This window comes from Canis lupus, chromosome 23, assembly GCF_048164855.1.
Source record: "Canis lupus baileyi chromosome 23, mCanLup2.hap1, whole genome shotgun sequence".
NCBI classification, from domain to species: Eukaryota; Metazoa; Chordata; class Mammalia; order Carnivora; family Canidae; genus Canis; species Canis lupus.
Window position 1 is genome coordinate 27,267,807 of NC_132860.1, and position 13,098 is coordinate 27,280,904.

At 41.3% G+C, this 13,098-nt stretch overlaps 1 protein-coding gene across 7 annotated transcripts in view; it reads left to right on the plus strand.

The window, feature by feature from the left end:
• Window positions 1–13,098, plus strand: part of MRPL48 (mitochondrial ribosomal protein L48) — a 100,446-nt gene that overhangs the window by 29,626 nt on the left and 57,722 nt on the right. The window contains exons 2-3 of one of the 7 annotated variants that reach the window (XM_072794586.1): window positions 1,513–1,664; window positions 5,353–5,436. The exons of 2 other annotated variants lie outside the window; for them this stretch is intronic. In XM_072794586.1, the coding sequence (XP_072650687.1) occupies window positions 5,407–5,436 (30 nt within the window). In that variant the 5' untranslated portion in view covers window positions 1,513–1,664; window positions 5,353–5,406. Of the gene's footprint in view, window positions 1–1,512; window positions 1,665–5,352; window positions 5,437–6,452; window positions 6,782–13,098 lie in introns of those variants that run through there. 4 more of the 7 variants (XM_072794590.1, XM_072794587.1, XM_072794592.1 and 1 more) reach the window with 4 other exon arrangements.

The following is a 13,098-nucleotide window of genomic DNA, read 5'->3' on the forward strand; positions in this document are numbered from 1 at the left end:
TTCATCTCTATCAAACCCTTAACTTGGGCCCTCCTCTTTCTCATTTAAACTATTCCCCTGGTCTTCTGGCCGGTTTCCTTGGCTCCATTCTCCCCTCCACTATTCTACTTCTTACTGGTTCCTGACTGGTCAAAGTCTCCCTAACTCTTTGGCCTGGAATTTAACATGTTGACTCTATCCTGCCTCTTTAGTCTCTTTCCCCACTATATATATTTTTTTCATTTTTTCAAAGATTTTATTTATCTCAGAGAGAGATTAAGAGTATGATCAGGGGATCCCTGGGTGGCACAGCAGTTTGGCGCCTGCCTTTGGCCCAGGGCGCGATCCTGGAGACCTGGGATCGAATCCCACGTCGGGCTCCCGGTGCATGGAGCCTGCTTCTCCCTCTGCCTATGTCTCTGCCTCTCTCTCTCTCTGTGTGACTATCATAAATAAATAAAAAATTAAAAAAAAAAGAGTATGATCAGGGAGAGGAGGCAGAGTGAGAGGGAGAAGCAGGCTCTCCACTGAGCAGGGAGCCAGACACAGGGTTCGATTCCAGGATTCCAGGATTGTGACCTGAGCTGAAGGCAGATTCTTAACTGACTGAGCCACCCAGGCGCCCCTCTGTATAACATTTCAGTCAAACATGAAGTCCTTCTGTGATCCTGGAGTTCCGGGATCGAGGGCCACATCAGGCTCCCTGCATGAGCCTGCTTCTCCCTCTGCCTATGTCTCTGCCTCTGTGTGTGTGTGTGTCTCACATGAATAAATAAATAAAATCTTTAAAAACAAACAAAAGCAAAAGAACCGCCCATGAAGTGCTCACAGATTCACTAGTCTATCTTTTTCAAATCACACAATAAGTAAATGGTGGAACCAGGGTTGGCTGGGCCCATATTCTGTACACACTCTCCTATCCTTATGTGTCTACTATGCCACTAATGGACGTGCAGACAAAACTGCTATCCTTGAGGTAGGAGACAAAAGAGAAATAAGAATAGGAAACTTTCAATTTGGTTCAACAGATGCATATTACATCTGGGCCAGGCCCTGGTCTGGATGTTGGAGATACAAAGGTGAATCAGGTACCTCCTTAATGTTGGGCAGCTCATATAGAAGGATAAAGCAAGAAAGCAGGAGCCTTGGTACCTGGAAGGTGGCCTGTATTGTGCCATCTTAATTTCTCCAAGGGAGGTTTAGGAGACAAAGTAAACCAGAGAAACTACAGAATAATTGATATACAAGGATTTCTTGCCACCTTTGTGTGAAAGTGTCTTTCTGGGAAGTTCCGTAAGCTCATATTCCTTTATAACACATGACATCATTGGCAGACATTGGCAACAAGAATATCCATTCTGACACATTAACAGATATTGCTATGGTGTCTTCACATCCATATATACTGATTTACCTTCCTTTTGGGTCCTAGATTCCTGACCTTTTAAAGTATCCTAGCTGTCTTGAGAATCCTCGTGCTTTGCTAACAGAATTAATTGTCCTTTCCTTCCATCTCATCCCTCTGCCCCTCAGCTTTCTCTCTTTCTTCAGAGTGTTTAAACAACACGAAGATGGGTTTGTATCTTACCAGGTTGCATTTACCTGAAGCAAAGAAACTCTCTGGCCTAGCCCATTTGTCCTTTTAGAAAACTACAGCTGAAGTCCCCTGCAACGGAAGAACTCAGGTGCGCTGAAATCAGACAATGTGACTTACATTAACTAAATAACTTCTCTGTGCCCCTGTTCCTCATTTATGAAATGAGTGAGTGATTCTCAACTTCACACAGTTATTGGGAGGATTGAATGAAACTATATATCTGAAAAGACCTGACCTAGCACAAACTAGGAACTTGATAGATTTTTTTTTCTATTTAAAAATCACTTCTGGGGTGCCTAGGTGGTGCAGTCCCTTAAATGTCTGCCTTCAGGGGAGGTCATGATCATGGGGTCATGGGATCAAGCCCTGCCTTGGGCTCCCTGCTCAGCAGGGGGTCTTCTTCTCCCCCTCTCTCTGCTCCTGAGCCCCCTCCATGGTGTGCTCTCTCTCTTTTTTTCAACTAACTAACTAACTAACTAACTAACTAAATAAATAAATAAAATCTTTTAGAAAAAATAAAAATTCACTTCTAAAATCTCAACAGCTTTTAGATAACCATACAAGCTAAAACCAGTCACTATGGTGGAGGAGGTATGACTTGTCCTCTATTTGTCCTGGCAGAATTAATTGCCACCTCTGTGTTGTCCCAGTACTTTGCACACAATTCTGCTACTTCATCTATTACACTATGTATTAATTATTTGTTACTATCTCTTTCACATATTTGGTTGTGAGTTCCTCAAGGATTAAGATCCTGTCTGATTAATTTATTTCAGGCTAGCACAGGACATGGAGATCTGTCTTCTAACCTTGATATAAAAGCCAATTGACAGGCCCCTGACTGGCTCAGTTAGTAGAGCACACAACTCTTGATCTCAGGGTTGTGAGTTTTAGCCCCACGTTGGGTATAGAGATACTCAAAGAAATATGTAAACTTAAAAAGTAAAAGCTGATTGACTCTAAATGAGCCTTTCTGACATATGATTGCCTCATGATAATTGATAATAACCACCTTCTATTGAGTGACCACTATGCACAATGCATTATACTCAGAACATCACTTAACTGTGAATTTGTCTCTTTAGGTGATCTGTTAGCAACTCTGCCCCAGAAGGGTTAAGGGCTACTTTTCGGGGACATAGACTACCTACATAGTCCTTTGCACCTCCTTGGAAATTCAACAGAGAAAAAATTGATAAAACAATAGGATTAGGGACTTTGTAAAAAAGATTGTTTATTTATTTATTTATTTATTTATTTACTTACTTACTTATTTACTTATTTACTTATTAGAGAGAGAGAGAGACAGAGAGACAGCAAGCATAGCAGGGAGAGGGACAGAGGGAGAGGAAGAATCTCCAGCAGACTCCCCACTGTGGGGAGCCTGGTGTGGGGCGATCCCATGATCCGAAGACCATGACATGAGTCAAGTGTCCGACGCTCAACTGACTGAGCTACCCAGGCACCCCAATAGGATAACATCTTGACAGGGTTTCTGACAACAAAATAAACCCCCTATCACTGAAGCCCCATTCATATTTATTGGGCTTTACACCACTTACTTGCTAAGAATAACAATAATAACATCAATACAGTAGCAGCAATAATAATAGCAATAATATCAGGATGTCTGGGTGGCTCAGCAGTTGAGCGTCTGCCTTTGGCTCAGGGCTTGATCTTGCGGTCCTGGGAAGGAGTCCCACATCAGGCTTGCTGCATGAGCCTGCTTCTCCCTCTGCCTATGTCTCTGCCTCTCTCTCTCTCTGTCTTTCATGAATAAATAAATAAATAAATAAATAAATAAATAAATAAATAAATATTTAAAAATAACAATAATAAAAATAACTGCATATTTGTTATTTCACTTTATGTTGAATTTATGTGACCATGTACTCCCTTTATACACAGAGTTTATGTGCATATCTCTGTAATTAGAATTCAACATTGCTTTATAATTGTCTGTTTATGACTTGGCTTTCCTACTGATTTCTATCAGCCACTTAAAAAATTATATATTTTTATGGTGTACAATATGATTTGATACACATATACACAGTGAAATGATTACTCATGTTTAAGCTAGTTAACATATAATTTCCTCATATAGTTATCTTTTTTTTAGTTATCTTTTTTGTGATCAGAGACCTAAATTTACTCTCTTAGCATATTTTCAGTATTCAATACAACATTATTAACTGTAGTCATCATGCTGTACATTAGATCTCTAAGCTTAATTTATCCTGCATGAAGGGAACTTTGTACCCTTTGACCAATATTTCCCCATTCTGCCCCCAACTCCTGCTCAAACCCCTAGTAATCACCAATCTATGCTCTGCTTCTATGAGTCCAACTATTTTATTTCATTAAAAACCTTTTGTTAAAGGAAACTCTACACCCAATGTGGGGTTCGAACTCATGACCCTGAGATCAAGAGTCATGTGTATGAGTCCAGCTACTTTAAATTCCATGTATAAGTGGGGAGCCTGCATGGCTCAGTTGGTTAAACATCTGATTTTGGCTCAGGTCATGATCTCGTTGTTGTGAGATTGAGGCCCATGTGGAGGCTGCTTAAGATTCTCTCTTTCCGGGATCCCTGGGTGGCGCAGCGGTTTGGCGCCTGCCTTTGGCCCAGGGCGCGATCCTGGAGACCTGGGATCGAGTCCCACGTCGGGCTCCCGGTGCATGGAGCCTGCTTCTCCCTCTGCCTGTGTCTCTGCGCCTCTCTCTCTCTCTCTCTGTGACTATCATAAATAAAAAAAAAAAAAAAAAAAAAAAAGATTCTCTCTTTCCCTCTCCCTTTGCCCCACCCCACTCATGCCCATGCACTCTCTCTCCTAAAATGTGTGTATATATATATATATACACACACAGAGAGAGAGATTTTGTATATGTATATGTATGTATATATATATATATAAATTCCACATATAAGTGAGATTATGGAGTATCTATTTTTCTGTGCCTGTCATTTCATTTAGCATGTCCTCCAGTTTCTTTTTTCTTTTCTTTTTTTTTTAAGATTTTATTTATTCATGAGAGATGGAGAGGGAGAGAGGCAGAGACATAGACAGAGGGAGAACCAGGCTCCCTGTGGAGAGCCCAATGCGGGACTCCATCCCAGGACCCCAGGATCACGCCCTGAGCCAAATGCAGATACTCAACCATTGAGCCACCCAGGTGCCCCTGTCCTCCAGTGTCATCTATGTTGTCACAAATGATTGGATTTCCTTGTTTTTAAAGGCTGGTGTAATATTCCATTATATACTTACTATTTATACTGTTTTCCATTGTGGTGATACCAGTTTATACGCCCACTAACAGTGTGTGGGGGTTTCCTTTTTTCCACATCATTGCCAAAACTTAGCTTTTTTTTTTTTTTTTATAATAACCATTCTAATCGATGTGAGGTGATATCTCATTGTGGTTTTATTTTGCACTTCCCTGATGACTAGTGATATTAAGCATCTTTTTATACACTGTTGGCCATTTTTATTTATTCTTTTGGGAAATGTCTGTGCAGGTCCTTTGTCCATTTTAAAAATTATTGACTTATGGGACACGTGGGTGGCTCAGCGGTTGAGCCTCTGCCTTCGGCTCAGGGTGTGATCCTGGAGTCCCGTGATCAACTACCACATTGGGACTCCTGCATGGAGCCTGCTTCTCCCTCTGCCTGTGTCTCTGCCTCTGTGTGTGTGTGTCTCTCATGAATAAATAAAATCTTAATTTTTATTTTAATTATTGACTTAAATTGACATACCATGTTATATTAATTTCAGGTGTACAACATATTGATTTGACACTTCTATACATTACTCAGTGCTCATTATGATATGCGTAACCACCATCAGTCACCACACAAGGTTAGTACAGTATTACTATGTTCCCTATGCTGTACTTTTCATTTCTGTAACTTATTTTATAACTTAAATTTGTACCTCTTAATCCCCTTCATCTATTTTGCCCAATCCCACTCATGTTCCCTCTGGACCACCAATTTGTTCTCTGCATTTAAGAGTCTGTTTTGGTTTTAGATTCTACATATCAGTGAAATCATATGGTATTTGTCTTTCTCTTTTTGACTTATTTCACTTAGCATAATATTCTAGAGGTCCATTCACATTGTGGCAAATGCCTTTGCCCATTTTAAAATCGAATTGTTTTCTTGCTATTCAGTTGAATTCCTTATATTCTTTGGGTATTAACCCCTTAACAGATGTATGGTTTGCGACTGTTTTCTCCCATTCTGTAAGTTGTCTCTTCACTATGTTGATTGTTCCCTTTGCTGCACAGAAGCTTTTTACTTTGATTAAATTCTCTATGAGTCACTTAAGGGCAGGGATCATGTAATATTCATCTCTGTATTCCCAAGATTCAGTCAAAGGATTGGCACAAAGTCATGCTGAGCAAATGGTTTATGTGTGTAAAGAAAGTAAATGACTGCGCTGTGACTTTATTATCTCATATGAGAAGGGATGTATCAGAGGGAAAACACTTTGCATAAAGGATACTGAATTTGAAACTCAACTCTGCTCCAGTTGGTTGGCCCCAGACAAGTCTCTTAACCTCTTGGAATATCTTTATATATAAAATCAAGTGATAATATTTCACTAAGAGGCTTCTGAGGCATAAATTGATGCTCTGAGCATAATGCATTGCACATAATGGTCACTCAAACGAAAGTAGTTATTATCAATTATCATGAGGCAACTGAATGTCAGAAAAGCTCACTTAGGGCCAAGCAGCTTATAAATCAAGGTTAGAAGTCAGATCTCCATGTCCTGTGCTAGCCACTGGAATGAATTAATTGAACAGGATCCCAGTCCTTGAGGAACTTACAATCAAATATGTGAAAGAGACAGTAACAGATAATACACAGTATGGTGGATGACATAGCAGAAACGTGTGCAAAGCATTGGGCCAACACAGAGGTGGCAATTAATTCTGCCTGGAAGAGCTGCAGTGAAGGTGACACTTCAGCTGTAGTGAGGGCGGAGTCTTGGAGAGTTTTCTAGATACTGAGTCTCAGAAGCTACCGGAACCAAGGTGCTGCGGGCACTGAGTCTCGGTCGGATATCGTTAATGGACACGGTCGAGGCGTTCCGTTAGTGTTTTCAGACGCCAGGGGGATCGCTGCAGCTTGGGCAGGTCTTCAACTTAAACAGTTCCCGGCCGCAGCAACAAAGGATGAACGGAGCTCTGGGAAAGGTAACGTATTTCCACGCACGCAGGGCGCGGCAGAGGTGGTGGGGAGAGCAGAGCTGGGAGGTGGCGGCGAGGATATCCCCGCCTCTGCAGACATCCGGGTCTGAGACACCGGCGAGAACAGGGTTTTCCCGGCAGCACACGCGGCGCCTTGTAGTCACGGGGCTGTGCTCCCTCCACTCCTTCCCCCGCGCGACCGGTGGCGCCGACCCGTGGGCCACGCCCCCTCCGCCAGCCACACTCGCCGCCCATTGGCCGGGAAGGAGAAGAGCCCCACGGTGGGAATCTTGGAACCAGGATAAGTTCCCATCATCTGTATGACCTTGAGCAGGTCACTTTAGTTTTGCACTACCAGAGTGGCTTCTAAGTTTACCCCTTTATTGGTAACCTGATGGGGCTGTGAGGCTACTTGGCGATAAGAAAGGGGTAATAAACTAAATTTTTACTTACAAAACCAAATATTTAAATAACTGCAGTAAAAACCGTCTGAATCATGATAAATGAATGCATTCCTTGGTCTTCCCTTGCCCTCTTAACAGATTTCGGTTGTGTTCTTTTAGTTGTATAATGCTGCTTAGGATAATGACTTACTTTTAGCAATTTATGTTAAATTTTATTTTAGGCATTAATTGTAGAAATCTTATGTCCCTGATGTATATAGATCAGTATGATCTTTGCTGCTCATGGATCTACCAGTAGTTAATCTTGGGGTAGTCTCTGAATGTCATCAGGCTTGCTTCCTTAATGGCTCAAACCTTACTTCTTTATAAAATAACTCATTAATATTCACTTTAGCCTAATTGTGAGAATTTGGCCACATCTGGTGAGAGGATAATAGGGGAAAAATCAGACAGTTTCAAAATTCCACTGTTACATATGGTCAGATTGGTGACTCCATGCTCCTGCTCCATTTGCTTTGATTCTGAGGGCTGCTGAAAGGAAGGGATAAGTTTTCAAGGCATACTGTTTCCTAACGTTCTATACTACAGGAGAGCCCATGTAAATCTGTCACTAGGGCATCACCTAAAGAAAAAAGGCCAGATAGACCTCTCTAAGTCTGATGTCACTGTTATCTTCCAGATGCCCTTTTTACTGATTTTATTCTTCCACTCTGCCCTACTGCTTTGGCTAGAGAGTCTCACTTGCAGTGCCCACACTCTCCTCACCACCTATCCAAATGCTGCATTCTTCAACACCCAGCTCAGGTCTCATATTTTCCATAAAACTTTTCTGACTACTCTGGCCAAAATGACTTTATTTTCTGAACTAGCTGCTTTATCTCTTGGCATCTAATCGTATGTAGTCTTGTGACCATCTTTGTCTCAGCCTGTCTGGCAGTGTTATTACTTTACCTTTACAAGGAAAACCCAGGGAATTTACATCAGACCTGGGTTCTATATCTTGCTGTGTATATGACCTTAGGTGTGTTGTTTGACCTCTCTGAGCTTCAGTTTCATGTCTGTAAAATGCAAATAATGATGCCCACCATACGGAATCATTGTAAAGATTATAGAAGATAATGTAAATAAGAGTACTTGGAAGGTACGAAGGACTATATATGCAGGAATACTGATATTATTCTAAAGTTTATATATTGCTTTCATTGTCATAATTTCGTTTGATTTTCACAGGCACAACAAACGAGGAAATGGAAGCTACTGGCACAGGGTCTGGTACATAATAGGTTCTCAGATGTCCCACTGAATGCCTGAATTGTTAAATGCTTTTTTATAATAGGTCTACAGCCATTTAAGTGGTAGAGCTGAGACTGGAGCCTAGTGTTTCTACCTCTCCCAAGACCCCACTGCTTTTCCTTTTTTGAGTATTTCACATCTCCGAGTTTGATAATCTTGGTTTTCTTCATCTGTGAAATGAATGAAAACCTTCCAAGTTGCCAATCCTTCCCTTCCCTATCCAGCCCGTTACACTAATCTCACATTACAATGTAATAAATAATTTGCTCATTTACTGTCTTCACTAGAAAGATTTGAGGGTAGGCAACAATATTTTCCTTATGTGTATATGTACCCAGACTACAGTGTACTTGGCCTAAAGTAGTACATGTTAAATACTGAGTGAATAAGTGACTGAACAAAAGTTAACATTACATGTAAGTACATGGTGGAGCTGGGACTAGAACTTCAAATTCTTAGCTCACTACTCTTTGGAAACCCAAGAAGTTTTTAGCTTCTAGCCCTCTCACATTTTATTTTATTTTTTTAAAGATTTATTTATTTTTTTGAAAGAAAGGGAGAGAGAGAGCAGGCATATGAGCAAGGGGAGGAACAGAAACAAGGAGATGGAGAGAATCTCCAGTAGACTCCCGCTGACCCTGGCGCCTGATGTGGGGCTCAATCCCAGGACCCTGAGATCATGACCTGAGCTGAAACCAAAAATTGAATGCTCAGCCAACTGAGCCATCCAGGCATCCCCCACTCACATTTTAGATGAGTGAAAAGCCCAACTTTACTGGAATAAAACTGGGTGGAATCTCATACCTCTCTGGTTCAATAGAAATAGTAAGTAGGAGTAGTTTTAAGACCATAATGGCTGAGGGGATGGGGTAACTGGTTGATGGACATTAAGGAGGGCACATGATGTAATGAGCATTGGGTATTATATAAGACTGATAAATCACTGACCTCTACTTATGAAACTAATGTAGTAAATGCTAATTAATTGAATTTAAATAATTTTTTTAAAAGACCATAATGCTGATATTCATCACACCCCAGAAAACATACTGATCAATCAAGATGGCAGGATAATGTCTGTGGAAGTCAGAATCCACCAGGGAATGAGTAATGACTCACTTGCTGAGTTACTTTACACAGAAAATGGATGGTCCTTGAGTATCCAGTTTAGGTCTGGATATCACTTACCCTGAGATTACTGTTCTTTCCTCAGGGATTACCATACCTCTGAACCACAAGGATATGGTTAGGCCAGGGGTGGTGATCACAAAAGGTATGCCAGGAGGAGTAACCTTGGGGACTGATCTCATAGTAAAAACACATTGAAGGCCAACATGGAGCAGAGTTCCTATGAATAAATAACTGAGAACTGAAGCAAACAAACCCAACAGACATGAATTAGGAGGACATAAAATGTGAAATAGGAGGGCATAAATTTCAGCGTGCCTAGAAGGGCAGGGAATCTAAAAGCCCAGGAAAATGATCAAGAAGTTGGCTACTTCCTGGTCACTATTAGACTATAAGCTGTAGGACAGGGATATTTTACTAGTTTGTTCATGGCTTTATCTTCAGCAACTGTCATGCAGTAGAGTACGTATTGTTTAATAAATGAGGAACTGAACAATCACTACCGTTATCACTGCTACCAAGTTGATCATTAACAATATGTTTTGCACTTGCTAAGTCCTTTTCATATATTATCTAATGTAATCATGTCAACAACTATATGAGGTAAACATTTTTATAACTTCTTAAATTTTTTTTAAGATTTTATTTTTTTATTCATGAGAGAGAGAGAGAGAGAGAGGCAGAGACACAGGCAGATGGGATCCCTGGGTGGCGCAGCGGTTTGGCGCCTGCCTTTGGCCCAGGGCGCGATCCCGGAGACCGGGGATGGAATCCCACATCGGGCTCCCGGTGCATGGAGCCTGCTTCTCCCTCTGCCTGTGTCTCTGCCTCTCTATCTCTCTGTAACTATCATAAATAAATAAAAATTAAAAAAAAAAAAAAAAAAGAGACACAGGCAGAGGGAGAAGCAGGCTCCATGCAGGGACCCTGGTGTGGGACTCGATCCTGGGTCTCCAAGATCACACCCTGGGCCGAAGGCAGGTGCTAAACCATTGAGCCACCAGGGATCCCCTATAACTTCTTTAAAGATAAGGAGGGGCACCTGAGTGGCTCGGTTGGTTGAATGTCCGTCCAACTCTTGGTTTTCAATCTTTTCCTGATCTCAGGGTCATGGGTGTCTCCTTGGGATTCTCACCACTCAGTGGGAGAGTATGCTTGGAATTCTCTCCTCTCTGCCACCCAGAGTAAATAAATAAATCTTAAAAAAAAATAAGTGAAGTTTAGAGGAATTTATTAATCCAATCAGCACACCACCTACAGTGTGCCAGAAAGTATGGTAGATGTTGGGATGTAGCAGTTTCCTGTCTTCATGGAACTTGTGTTCTTAGCAAAAGAGACAGGCTAAACATATAACTGCTATAACTACATATAACTAATTGTGATAAATGCCCCAAAATAAATATTCTGGGTGCTATGTAAGTGTATAACAGCAGGATCCAAGTAAATCTGAGCAGTAAGGAAAGTTTTCTTGAGGATTTTACATGACTAAGACTTAAAGAATGATAGAATTTGGGACGCCTGGGTGGCTCAGCGGTTGAGCGTCTGCCTTCGGCTCAGGGCGTGATCCCGGGATCTGGGATCGAGTCCTACATTGGGCTCCTTGTGGGGAGCCTGCTTATGTCTCTGCCTCTCTCTGTGCCTCTCATAAATAAATAAAATCCTTAAAAAAAAAAAAAAAAGAACGATAGAATTTAAACAGAGAGAACAGAGAGAATATGCACAAAGGCCCTGAAATGAGAATATATTTGAAGTTCCGGAGAGCCCAGATGAAATTGGGAGGGAGGGAAGCAGTGGGGCTTGGATCAAGGGAGGGTATGCAGAGAAATATGGGGATGAGGCTTGGGGAGATGGTAGAGGATTAGACTTAACATTTTAGGTAACCACAGTTATTTTGAAACAATTTAGCCCTGGAGGAAGGTAGGATACAGGGCTTAGCAAAGCTCAGCTGCAGCCTAGAAATACAATCTAACAGTTATGCTAGAAGGCCAGATATTTCTTTTCTTTTCTTTTCTTTTCTTTTCTTTTCTTTTCTTTTCTTTTCTTTTCTTTTCTTTTCTTTTCTTTTCTTTTCTTTCTTTTCTTTTCTTTTCTTTTCTTTTTTTCTTTTCTTTTCTTTTTCTTTCCTTTTCTCTTTTCTCTTTTCTTCTTCCTTCCTTCTTTCCTTCCTTCCTTCCTTCCTTCCTTCCTTCCTTCCTTTCTTTCATGATCATACTATTACATTTAGCAATCAAAAGCATGGGTGTGGAAAAACAAAACAAAACAAAACAAAACAAAACAATGACATTAAAACCCTTTGTTGGAATGCTTTACACTTTCCACAGAACAGAAACTGAAATAACCTATTACACAATTAGTCACAAATACAGTCCTCAAGTTTTTTGCCCATACACATGAGTATGGTCTAAAACTTGTCTTTGTAGCAGGTAGGCCCTGCCACCACTGTGCTTGGCTGAATTCACAAATCCATTGTAACCTGTGGCTTCCCTGTCACTTCCCTGGCTCTCCTCTCCTACTAGGCTTTGTTTCCTGGCAGTAATTAAAACCTTCTGTTACTGCCACAGCTGCTGCTGCTGCTGGAATCACCATAGTCACCTTGGTTTCATGATTTGTCAAAGTATTGGCCTCCACCACCATAGGGACCAGAGCTTCTGCCTCCAAAATGTCCTCCTTTTAGGATCCAACATTTGAGGATTGATTGTTGTAATTGCCAAAGTTATAGCTTGCGCTACCTCCAAAGTGGCTTCTATCATTAGCAAATCCATTACAGCCATCTCCACTGCCCCGTATCCACCACTACCTCGACTGCCACCAAAGCCACCTACCCCACTGAAGTTACCTTGCAACCAAAGTTGTCATTCCCACCAAAACCACCTCCACAGTTTCCAGAACCACTTTAGTCTCTGGCTGGATGAAGCACTAGCCATCTCTTGCTTATATAGGGCTTTCCTTACTTCACAGTTGTGGCCATTCACAGTATGGTATTTTTTAATGACAGTCTTGTCTACAGAGTCATGGTCATCAAATGTTACAAAAACAAAGCTTCTCTTTCTGCCCCTGCCTCAGTCAGTCATGATCTCAATCACTTCAATTTTCCCATACTATTCAAAGTAATCTCTCAGATGATGTTCTTCAGTGTCTTCTTTAATGCCACCAACAAAAATCTTTTTCACAGTTAAGTGGGCACCAGATCTTTGAGAATCTTTTCTTGAGACAGCTCTCTTTTGTTCTCTTCCATCCACCTTGTGTGGCCTTGCATTCATGGCTGCATCTACCTTTTCCACAGTGGCATTCAACTCTTCCGTCCACCTTGTGTGGCCTTGCATTCATGGCTGCATCTGCCTCTTCCACAATGGCATACGTGACAAACTTAAAGCCTTTGGAGTGCTTGGTGGTTGGACCCTCATATTCACACAGTCCGTAAGGGTTCCTCGTTGCTCAAAATGACTTCTCAGACTTTTCTCAGACTTTCATCCATTGTTTCAAAGCTCAAGCCTCCAG